The 12,598-nt window shown below is 41.1% G+C and overlaps 1 protein-coding gene across 1 annotated transcript in view; it reads left to right on the forward strand.

Moving 5' to 3' along the window:
* The window catches only part of IQCH (IQ motif containing H), a 72,251-nt gene that overhangs the window by 48,322 nt on the left and 11,331 nt on the right, over positions 1 to 12,598 (forward strand). Inside the window, exon 14 of the mRNA XM_010572317.1 lies at positions 1,295 to 1,581. Coding sequence (XP_010570619.1) covers positions 1,295 to 1,581 — 287 coding nt within the window. The remainder of the gene's footprint in view (positions 1 to 1,294; positions 1,582 to 12,598) is intronic.

Genomic DNA, 12,598 nt, shown 5'->3' on the forward strand with positions numbered 1-12,598 from the left:
GTACTCATAACCTTTAATAGCTTGGAGAAGAGCTGAGCTTTCTTCCCAGTTTTTGCCTTCCAGGCAGGTGGTGTTGGCCCTGAGGATCCATAATGTAATGCCGTATTGTCCCTTACAGTACGTTGGCACAGACTCCTCGTTAGACCATTGCCGTGCTCTTTCTTGCCCTCCAACCAAAGGAAGATGAACAAGTTCCAATCTGATAGCTGGATAGTTTTGTTCATGTGGTGCCGAGTCCTCAGCAGGGCTTCCTGCATTAAACCCAGTCATGGCACCTTTGGATCAAAGCTGGCCAGTACCCAACTGGCCTAGAGCTCAGAAGTGAGCCCATGTTTGTCTGTAAGAGGCAGTGCAGATAAAACCCTTGTCTAGTCACTGCAAATCAGTGTATCCGTACATGGGCTTTGCACACACATGTTAACATCCTAAATTTGTATGCCAAATTTTGGACAGAAAAGGAGTTTGTGGTTGGGTAGTAAATTTCTGTGGTGATTCTGCCCTGCCATCATTTTGTATTATATAAACTGGATATATAAATTTCATACATTTCTTTATCTGTGGAAGAGACAAGGATGATTCAAAGCTTTAAAAGTATTTTTTTTGAAAGATAATGCTAGTTAACATATATAAACCCCATTTTTATGACATATTAGTTTATCCTAACTAACTGAGTTATGGCATTATATGCAATAAAAAGGCAAATCCAGAATGCCAAGCAGTTTTCTTTGTGATTTTCCTATGGAAAACCACGCTAGAAGTTGTCATCTACAAGCCTTCCCATCTACACACCAAGTTCCTCGTGTGGATGAATACCAAAAGGCAGACTACTCATCTCAGACCATCATATAGATGGGAATCTCCAAGATAAGTTCACAGCAGGAGATGCCACTCCCCTGAGGTCCCAACATTGCATTTCACCACTGTTCTGGGCCTGGCATTTAACTGGGCTGTAGGACAGCACAGGTTTCATTCATATTACCCAAGAACATATTTCTCCTGTCAGATATGTGATATATCCAGTTTGGAACTGCTTGCAAAGCATCTGTAGCTGAGAAGCCACTGGTTGAACTGTACAGTGCTATAGCAGATGAGATAGATACCTTTCTCTTCTAAGAGATTCATGGGTTCTAGCTATACTGCTCACATTACATTTATTTACTTGCTGTATCTCCATAGCAGTCCTGCCTGCAATGTCTGAGCACAATAGGAGCTGGATGGTTTCATTCTGTGCACTCTGAAGAGCATCACATGTGAATTTGATTACTAGCTTAACAGCTAATTCATTTCTTACTAGGTGGTGTGATAGAAGCCTTCCCACTCTCAGAAAATGTCACAAACCTTACGGTGGATATGCTGATAGAGCCAACAGGCAAGATAAAAATAGTGTCATCTGGAGATCAGCTCCATGCTGACGGTCCTTTGCGATCATCTGGCACTACCATTCCACAATGTTCTGTTGATCCAGCAGTTCTTAATTCACTCTGCTTAAAAATTGGAGAAACCTGTAAATCTAAAGGAGTGCTTGGTTACTTCTCTGTTGATTTTGTGACTTTCATCCATCCACAAATGATGGAGCAGCAGGTGAGTGGGGCAGACACATTACTTCACGTTATCCCCCTGAGATCAAGAAATGTCTGCTTTCCTACTTGATTCTGGAAGATATCAGGATAAGGCTTTGCCCTTTTGAACAAACTTTATTTCTAAGCCGTGAGGCATGTGGAGGGAAGTAAAGCACGTGGTTATTCTAACAATAGCATAAAATTTAGACCTGATCTGCCAGGTGGACCTGAGGAACCTTTTTCATGAGCCTTAAGAGTAACAAACCAACAAAGCCTGTAGGGCTGCTTTCAAAGCTGAGTGATAAGAAAATAATATTTTAATTCCTTCTAATGACTTTTTTCCCCCTAAATTCCTTCTAATGAATTTTCCCCCCCTAAAATAAGTGCATTCTGCATTAAGCTGGTAATTACAGATGATGGTCTTATGGCTAAGATGTTTAGATGATTTTAGTTTCAATATGTTCTGAATCTCTTGTGTTTTGCTCTGTAAAAATAATTACAGGGATTATTGTACTCTTTTGAGTAAACCAGTGTCTGTAAGAATGCAGTTCTGAGGTTTGAGGATGAATCTAAGGAAGAGGGGATATTGACAATTTCTTGTAGCAAATAGGATGGTAGTGATGAACAATTTGGTTTACATCGTAATGGCTAATTTAAGTAAAGAGAGGTAATGGAAAGCAGTCCAGTTATCATGTCTCAAGAAGTTACAGCCGTGGGTCAGGAGTTACTTTCTCTTAGCTGGCACAGAACACCTGACTGTTCTGACTGACAGTGGGATATTAGTTCATCGTGAATGAAAACATGCTCATTCAAACCACTTTTGCTCTTCATTTGGCTTTTACAATGTCTGAGAGAAGAAAGATAGATTGTGATCTCACACTGAATACAAAATTATTCCCCAATATCAACACACAGACTGAGGTCAATGTGTGGCATGTGACAGTGCAGATGATTAAAGATGATTGTTGCATGGATTGAAATGAACCTGCATTGCTTCCCAGGTGTAGGGGCCTGGGAGCAATGACTGCAGTGTGTTTACGTCATCTCACTTGAGGGGCAGTAACTTCTTAAAATGTGCTCATGTGATAGCTTAAGCTCTTTAGTGTTAATGTTCCTGTGGAATTCCTTCTGTAGGTCCTTGTCCTAATGAGTCTTCCACATGGGCTGCACAGGCTTCAGAGTGTTTTTATCAAGCCCTTTTGGTGTATCAAAGCTCTGAGGTTTCCTGCATGCATGGTATCAAGTGTAGCACATGAAGCAGAGCAGTGCAAGACACCATTCCAGGTCCCCTCCCAACAGCCTGAGGCCACACACTGCTTTCTGCTGCAGTGCAAATGTGTACACAGTTAGTAGTTTGTTTGCTTTAGAGTATTTAAAAATACTTTAACAGAAGATCAGCAGATCCAGGTACTGGGTGACACATTATGAAATTCAGCTTTACGATAGTGTCTGACAGTTTATCATACTTCCTCTAGTCCTGAAAACGTCATACGATGGGCACGTTAACTGCAGGCACAGGTTGCACTAATGTGGAAGAGATGGGTGGCCTTTTAGGGAGTCTAGATGGAAGAATACAGTATTTTAAAGAATGATACTCCAAGGTTAACACCTTGAATTACCTAGAAAGGAAAATGCTGCTAGGAAGTCAGTGCAGTTTTGGAGTGCTGGAGTGCTGTGTGACTTACATCAGGCATAACTGAGCAGAATGGAAGGGACTAAATAAATGTTTTCTCATGGAATCCTGCCCAGGAGAGTCATTTGTGTAAATGAGTAATGGGATCTTTTTAAAAGGTAAAATCCAAACCCCTCAAGTGACCCTAGTCCTCCCTGCCAGAGTTTACAAAGCTATCAGCAAAACCTCATAGTCAGCTGTATCAGAACTTTTGACAACATAAAAAGTAATATAATAAATCAAGACAGCAGAAGGGTATTGACTCCAGAATCTGCTGCTGCCTACGATGGATGGCAGGGAAGCAGAGGAGGGGTGCCCACTGTCCCTTATAATCTATAACTGAACTTTCAGACCTTATAAGGTGATGGAAGATACTGTCCCAACACACACTGCTTTCAGTGCCAAGGAAAAAATAGGTAAAAGAATGGATTTAAAGAAACATTTTAATCCCTGGCATGAATATTGATGATCAGCCTCGATCATAGTTTGTAACAAAATATTGATCTTGCATGTTTCTATGCTAATCTGGCATTTGTTTTATTCATAAAGTCAAGATTTCTTTGTCACAACATAATCTATTAAATACTTTCACCAGTCAGATGCTGTGAAAACCAAATGAAGGGCATTATTGAATAGTGTATTCTGTTTAAAAATAAAAACACTTCTCAAGCTTAGAAACAGTGAAGCCAGGTTTCTCATAGATTTGTGCCTTGAAGTTAAGTTCCCACATGTTTTCCAGCTGAACTTACCCTGCAGCTTTTCCCATTGTAAGGTCACTAGTAAGGTCTCTTTCCTCTGTCCACTTACTTATTTTAGGAATCTTATGGGAGTTTAATATATTTGACAATTTTTCCTTCTTACAAATCTGGTTGATATTGACCAATAGGATTGAATATTATAATAGCCAGGTGTAAAAACCTAAAACATAATGCCAGGCTAAAATAAAACAAAATTAAGTACAACCTGGGTGAAGAGACTGAGTGCTCAGTGTTCTGGTAGTGGTCTTGTGTTTGAAGACTAAAGAAAATATAATTTTTAAAGAACATAAAATCCTTATTGTTAGTGATGAATAGTATTGTTGAGTGTACTGGGTACAACTGTACAAATTCAAAATTAGCATATGAATACAGATACTATTTCAAGATCTGAGCATCAAGTCTCAATTGTTTCTTGTATTTCCAATGCATCTCCTTGTTTTTTCGCTATTTTCTTTTCTTCTACAATCTTCAGTTAGGACCCTCACTGTTTAAGAAGTTGTCCTGGTTTCAGCTGGGATAGAGTTAACTGTCTTCCTAGCAGCTGGTACAGTGCTATGTTTTGAGTTCAGTATGTGAAGAATGTTGATAACACTGATGTTTTCAGTTGTTGCTCAGTAGTGTTTAGACTATAGTCAAGGATTTTTCAGCTTCTCATGCCCAGCCAGGGCACCTGACCCAAACTGGCCAACAGTGTATTCCATACCATGGGACGTCCCATCTAGTTTAGGAACTGGGGAGTGGGGGGGCAGGGATTTGCCGCTGGGGGACTGGCTGGGTGTCGGTCGGCGGGTGGTGAGCAATTGCCCTGCGCATTATTTGTACATTCCAATCCTTTTATTACTACTGTTGTCATTTTATTAGTGTTATCATTATCATTATTAGTTTCTTCTTTTCTGTTCTATTAAACCATTCTTATCTCAACCCAGGAGTTTTACTTCTTTTCCTGATTTTCTCCCCCATCCCACTGGATGGGGGGGAGTGAGTGAGCAGCTGTGTGGTGCTTAGTTGCTGGCTGGGGTTAAACCACGACAGAAGTGTTTAACTTCTTCCCTTCCTTAAAAGGGAACATATCTGTATTTGATGGGATAGGCTGTGTAGTAAGGACGGACTTTCAGAAAATGGTGTGGCTGTATGCACTCATATACATTTGGGTGTGTTTCTCCTAGGCGTCTGAAAATCACAGCTTCTATGGTGTGAGAAAAGGCTTTAAACACAGGGCTTGTATTTAAAACCAGAGAGTTAGCATATGGTATCTATTGGCAAAAGCTGGCTCTTTGGCAGTGCTATGACAATTATATTCCATTTTAAGCTCAGAGAAAGCTTAAAATCAGGCTTTCGGTAACTGATACCACTGTAGGGTGACTGTGGTAAACCAGAGAATCGGAATAATGTTAGCTTTGAAATAGACATCACAGTTACATTTGACTCCCAAAATGTATTTACACAGGCATTGTAATTAGAACTGTGGATAAGCCATATTGGACAACTTCCATGTAAAGTTGCTTTAAAAAGATTAAGGGATGATATTCTCACCCTCTGAAGTCAATGGGAGTTTTGCCAATTACTTCACTCAAGCCAGGAGTTCACCAAAACACAGAAATGCTTCCTAGATTATTAAGGTTGTGATATTTCCTGGCATAACAAGGATGTATTAAATCAGTCAGTGTTTCTTGTGGCCTCTTATTATGCATGTCTGTTCTGTCTTGGTTTTCTTCCCTTGTTTCCAATTGATTCTACCTTAATATTTCCTGTGTTTGTCAGCATGTACCACAACTTTAACATTATTTAAGCACAGGTTTTTAAATTTAACTAGACGTAGAGGCAATTAATGATGCCATCTGTCTTGGGAGAGAGAGATTACACAAAAGATTGTGTTCCTGAAAGCACTATTTTTTTGGCAAACAAGAAATCCTATTAGACTCTTAGAACATTTGCTCACTAATTTCAGAAGTGCCCACTTTAATGCAGTAGCTGAAAGGCTCAGATACATTTCCTGGAAGTACGGTACACTTAGGCATTCTTTCAAAGTTATATTTTACAGAAAATACCAACCGATACATGATATTTTCAGTAAAACTAAAAATTCAATATATCGTTGAACATCTGTTACCAATACAGTCTGAGTATTTAAATACTTAAAAATCCCTGAAACGTTCATAAAGTTACATGCTACATAAATACAAGTCTTTAAGAAATGTGAAGGGCCAAATAAGTGAAAACATATTTCTGCCTTTGCGGACTGAGCAGCTGTATGCTGCAATCCATGTCTTCACACCTACTTCCCCTGTGCACTCATGCGAATGGGACTTCAGAGCAGAGGAAAGAAATGCATGTACTTTGAGTTTCAGGCTCTTCATCTGAAAGCCTTTAAAAATCTATATGTCATAAGCATAAAATTAATTTTGATATGAACAACAGGGTAGTGCTTATATTTTTTTAAGATTGCTACTGTTCGTATTTTCCTTCAACATGCTGTTGTCATATTGCTGTGTTCCTTTGGAGCACTAGTGGCAAAGAGAGTCTGCATGATGGATAAGGAACAATGTGTCTGTGTCAAACACGCAAGTCAATGGGAAGCCACAGCAGATGTAGAAATGAGAAAGTAATCTCTGTTTGGGTCACTGTAGAGATTTGTGCCCATCACAGACACAGTGATATCTTTACTCTCTTGCAGTTCTTGCAGTCTACACTGACCAAAAGGTCACAAGAGGCATGCTGTCCTCAGGCCTGGAGGAACTGGGTGATGCTGTAACCTTTCAGATATAAGATACACTGCCTCATGTTTCCACTAGGCTTTCCACATGCTTCTACTTGGTATCCAAGTCTCTCACAGCTCCCTTTCCCTTGTCCTCACAGGAAGGCTTTTTAGTCTGTCACTGTGTGTGCAGTCCTAGCTGGCCTGTTTGCCACTGCTTCTACATACAGCAAGTAATTCAGAGACACCTACAGATTGTATCGTCCTCCATCTGCATGTAACTCTTCCTTAAATTATGCTAGAACTGGAGGAGGTTGCAGTTTGTGACTAACAGCATTGAGGGTAGTGCCTGTAGGAGGATCTAACTCCTGCCTGATAGTCTTCACACCTGTCTGTCCTGCGGTCTGCTGCACATTGTACTTCATTTCTTGCATTTCATTGTTTATTTTGTGTATAACTCTGATCGGAGTCACGGTGTTGGGTTAGATGAGGAAGGTGGCAAGGCAGAGCCTACCACTGACTGCATCACTCTCTGCACTGCCCAGCCCGGAGCGCAGCGTGGGGCTGTGCACGGTGAAGGTACCCATGGGATTATGCATCAGCTACCGCAAGCTGCCTGGCTGTGAGCACCCCGGCAGGGTTCTGAGGGGCAGAGAAAGCTGGGGACTTGACACAATTCTCTGTTTGCCTCGGGAATCTATTTCTATCTTGGTTATAAGCATCTGTGATTTGTTCCCAAGGGAAAGCGAGATGGAGACACGCTGTTTTCAATGTCTTGTGGGAAAAAATGGAGGAGAAGAATTAGGTCCATAACTTGGACTGAATCTCTTCTGATTCCCACTCTGTTTTCCAACACTGACCTTTAAGAGCAAAGCCTTGACCCTTTGAAGTGAAGTCTTGCACAGTATTGACTGAATGCTGCTCAGATCCCAACTTGTCAAGGAGCTGCACCTAAGTAAGTCCATTTAATTGACTGGGACTGTTTGAATGCATAAAGTTACTTACATCCATAGATCTGTGGACAGATAATTTGGAGAATCGGGGTCATAAGTCACCATTTTCATCAGTCTGATAGCTTACACAGCCCCATGGCTTTTGCAGCAGTAGTGAGAAAACGCTGGATTAAATTGTTCAGTTTGGGCAGAGAGTAAAAGATGAAGCAGAACATAACGAAAGGAGAATTATATTGCTGGGAAGGTTTAGGTGGGTATTCTCCTTCCGTTGCAGCCCAGTGGCTTAAAAAGACCCTGAGGAGGATGGCTTCAGGGCGGTCAGCCAGCATTGGCCATGCAGGCAGGTCTGGGGATAGGAAGAGCAGAGTACAGATGTCTCTGAAGCCCATCGATCAGCTCTGGTGTTACAATTTAGTCAATGCTTTGAGGGATGCTTTCTGGGATGCGTTCTTCTGTATTCACATATGCGTCTTAAGATTTTCCAATCTTATATTTAACAGCATAGAGGTTAGCGCCAGTTCTAGGGCCCTAAAATTCAAGTTTTCAGGCCCGCACCGGATCATCCCAGCAGCTGCCACGAGATGGCAGCCGGATAAGATCCTGCAATGGCTGCTGAAATAATCAATTCTACTGCAAATTTTAAAAGTCCTAAAAGAAGCTCTCTTTTCAACACCCAAGTTGCATTAGTATTACACTACTTGACATTTTTACAGTGTCATTCAACCACTTCTTTAAAAATAGCAGGTGTGCTGTTTACAATAATGCAGACATCAATACTAGATGCAAATGAAACAGTTGAACTGGAGAAAGAAAAGCTATAATTTAGTAACTCTTTAAGAATTTATGTTTCTTTCCCTTCTCAAGTTTACATTTTAAAGCTGAAGCATTTTTATCGCAGTTGTAAAGAATTACACTATAATTGTGACTTTATTCACTTGAGATGTCTTTACCATGAAGCAGAGGCTCTTAAGCTGTGCACACTGAAGGAAAGCATCTCCTGGCAGCACTTGGCAGCCTGTGTAAAAGGGAGCAATTCCAGACTTCATCGTATTTCCTTGGACAAACAGCCAGTAAGCCTTGTAGGATGTATTTCTAAGTATTTTTTTTCCAGTGGTGGGATTCTGGAAAATCCTAATCTGTCCTTTGCTTAGCTTAACCTTAAGACTATCTAAAATCTTAACTACTGCCTCTACTTTTTCTTTTTTTGTTTAAATCATAACTCATAATAAAAACCCAGATCTGACTATCTTTGAACTTTCATTTGTTGTTTGAAAACTAAATATCAGTTCTAGACTTGACAAGTGAGCTCTGTTCCAGTTTAATTTCTGAACGCACGAGTGTCCTGAAAGTCCTCAGGTGAAAGCTCCTTATGTTACGCTAATTTGCCATGCAATCCTATCAGGATGTGACACCTACAATGGTAAATACCTATGATTGCATATGTGCCCTTATTGTATATACTCAGAAAATGAGGATAGACTCAAGTAATAGATATTTATTCATCTGTACGATTGTATCATTCTTTACCTTTACTTAAACTTGACCTTTGCACAGGCCTTCTTCTAACAGCTCCTTATTTAGTGGAGGAGATGATAATTCATCTGGTTATTAACTGCCTGACCTCCATAGACATTGCTTTGTAGACTATGGAAATATGTTCATAAAATAATAAAAAAAAACCAAAACCAAAAAAACCCAACAAAACACCACAGCTCAGATTTTCAAGGCATTCTAGAAGCTTTTGACACCCATTTTATAATACTTCAAAGGAAAACCTGTTGCAATCCAATAGAAGTTACTACAGAGCTCAACCTAAATGAACTTTCTAGCCTGCTAAGAGAAGAACAGCCCAAACTAATAAGTAGGTCTGATGTTTTGTTTGTTTTGCCTGTACTTGAAGCTTTGTGGAGCTGTTAGACTGTTTTGAAGATTATGTGCCACAAAGGTGGAGTTGAGTTGATGTTTCTAAGAAACGTTTTCATTTGGTTTGGGTGTTCTTTTTTTTTTTTTTTTTTTTGATAGACTGCAGGAACAGGTACTATTCTCTGTCCTGAGACAAAGTGAAAAGCCTGTAATTGATTTCAGTAGGCTCACATTTCTGCATGTAGGGTTTTTTCAGTTAAACTTGGCCACAGATAGAAATGTCACATCCTGCTTGTTTTACTGGGAGGATACTTCTCCCTTTGACATGGGAACCTTGCTGGAAAGTGGTGTTCCTTGCTCCACTGTAACACTAGGCATTGCTGGAAACTATATCAAGATCTGTTCTTCACTGCTTTTATCTGATGTTGTGTACTTTTTCTTTAGAGCTCATGTAGTGCCACTCTTACCTTCCCCCCCCGACTTCTGCATGAGTTTCAACCGCTTCTATATTTCACAGTTTTCAAAGGCATTAATAGTGGGAGCCTGCGTGAGCTCCTTCTCCTAGTTACAGGTGGCGATGTCAAGAATGATGAGTGCCATTTTATTTGCCGTATACAATCTAGTTCTACAAAGTATGCAGGGAACCAAAGAATATGTGGGCAAAGCCTTCAATCCAATCCCAGCGATGGTGGGGAGCAGTGCTGGAGGTCTGTAAATGGCACTCCTTCCTCCACCCACAGAGCCGTCTGTGGAATCAGCACTCCTGTGAAAGTCTCCATCATCCTTCACAGAGACTATTCTTTCAGTTAAAGAGTCGTGTCTCCATTGGTGCCACCCTTGTTAACGCTGCTTTCTTCTCCACCATACCCTCTTTTCTGTGCCTACGTCTTTGCTCACACACTGCGTGATGCTTCATCAAGGCAGGCCAGTAGCATCAGGACTGCAGAACTGGAAGGAGCAGCCAAGCTGAGACCTTCCTGTGCTCTAACATTTTAATATGGTAGAAGAAGCAGAAGAGAGAGCAATAGGTATGTCTAGGTATGTCTAAATTATATTGCCTGAATTGGTCACATACATGTGACGCTTAGCTCTTCTTGCTCTAACATTACATGTTTTTCTCAGTTCATGTTCTTCTCCATATCTGCTGCTGACAGCAGCCCTAGCCATACTGATTTAGCTTAGTGCTCTGCATGCCAAAGAGCACTTTCAAAGCAGTGGAAATAGGTGATCTTAACATGAGCCTGGTAACATCTTCACAGAAAATGAGAACTCATCAACTATGGACTCCACCTAATTAGAATTCTTTAGACACAGATATAAAGGATTCCAGTGCTCTTTGTTTATTACAATTAATTTTAGGTCATTATGCTCAAGGGACACCTGCTAACTTCAATATGGTCAACATGTGCTTAGTATGATATAATGAGCTACTCCTTTCCATTGGGGAATATATATTGATGTATTATTGGTGAAAGGTGCCAGACTGATAGAGCCAGCACACAGATGTCCACTGCCCACTTCCAGGATAAGAGCACTATAAGCAGCAGCATAGTTGTTGTCTTCACAGGGCTCCACCAGCCAGACTCAGGCCTGCCAAACTCCCATCCTTGCTCAAAACTACCAAAAAATGTTGCCTATTGCCTGATTGCTACAATTTTGCAAAGAGCACTTGTGACCTTCAGGAACTGGAATGGGACTTAGAAATTGTTCCATCGAAGAATTCAGTCAACTAGTTACTAATGATCTGGCCTGCATTTGAACTAATAAAATGGGAAAAAATTATCCATCAAAATAAAGTTAGACCCATTGCCCAGGCCCTGAGTCTTTCCCATTTCTGTAGCAGTACAAAGGGGATTTAAAGGGCATTTCTGGATTTCTATGGCAAAAGGGAATCCCCTGCTCAGATAAAGCTGGAATCTTATGCCATCTGATCCTTCTTCCTTTCTCCTGACATTAGGGATGTTCTGGAACACATCCAGGGCAGAAGGGGACATGGCCACAATATAGTGTTCTCTGACAGTCCTGAGCCAGGAAAAGAATCCTTGGGGGTGATCCCAGCTGGCACACAGTAATGACCATTTGGCTGCTTTAGCTGGCAGTAGGGGTGGTTCAGCCTCAGGCTCAGGCCCACAATGAAAGGAGGTGGACAGGTGGCTTCCAGCCATGTTTGCCTTCCTCCCCCTTGTGCTCATGGAGACCTACACCCTATAGTTAAAAGAGCAAAAAATACGATGACTTCACCTATGTAGAATGTAACTGTGACTGAAGCTTAAGTAGGTGTTTAGAGCTCTTCTTCCGTACAGTGTTAAAGAGTGACAGGCAGAGGAGGTGATGGACACCTTCCTTCATTACATGGTAGGGACATCCGTCCACCTTGTTGATCTGAGCCCTTAATTTTGTAAGCAATGGTATGAAGGTAGTCGGTCTGAGATGATGAAACCATGTCCAAAGCAACTGGTTGATGCAAAGACTAAGCAGAACTACAGTTGGTCAGTCTCGTGATTTCCAGCATGAAACTTGCCCTGCTAAAAGCTTTTTCTCCTCTTCCTCATGTTATAGCCCATTCCTTGGGCAGAGAGGAGGCTGGAGACAGCCCCTGGGGCAGGGATCCAGGAGTGCTTCTGTGCCTTCCCAGAGCAGCAACTGGGAACGTGCCAGCGGGATGTTAGAGCCAGGTTGGCATGCTGAGTTTTTGTTCAGATTATTTGAGATGTATCACACAAGTAATTAATGGGTCTCTTCTCTATATCTGAAATTAAAACAATGTCACTTGCACGTACTTTAATTTTAGTTACTGATAACATGGGATTTGTTGAGTAAGTCTTGCAAAACGTATGTGCTATCCCACGCTTGGTACGGTTTGTCTGAATCTCTACGAGGGTGTAATGAATTTGTCTTGTGCTAATGGCTGTTTATGTTTGCCAGGCTGCATTTTTTAATGCTTTACCTGCTGTTAAATGCTCAACCCATTGTCTACATATTGCCAGAACACAGCTCTTGTACTTGCCCAGATGCACTACGGCTGCAGGGACATCTTTGCTTACCTTCTGTGGTTTTTCCATCTCAGCCATTTTATGGTCCACCTTCAGACAAACTTG

This window comes from Haliaeetus leucocephalus, unplaced genomic scaffold (genome assembly GCF_000737465.1).
Source record: "Haliaeetus leucocephalus isolate CR32 unplaced genomic scaffold, Haliaeetus_leucocephalus-4.0 Scaffold339, whole genome shotgun sequence".
Taxonomy (NCBI): domain Eukaryota; kingdom Metazoa; phylum Chordata; class Aves; order Accipitriformes; family Accipitridae; genus Haliaeetus; species Haliaeetus leucocephalus.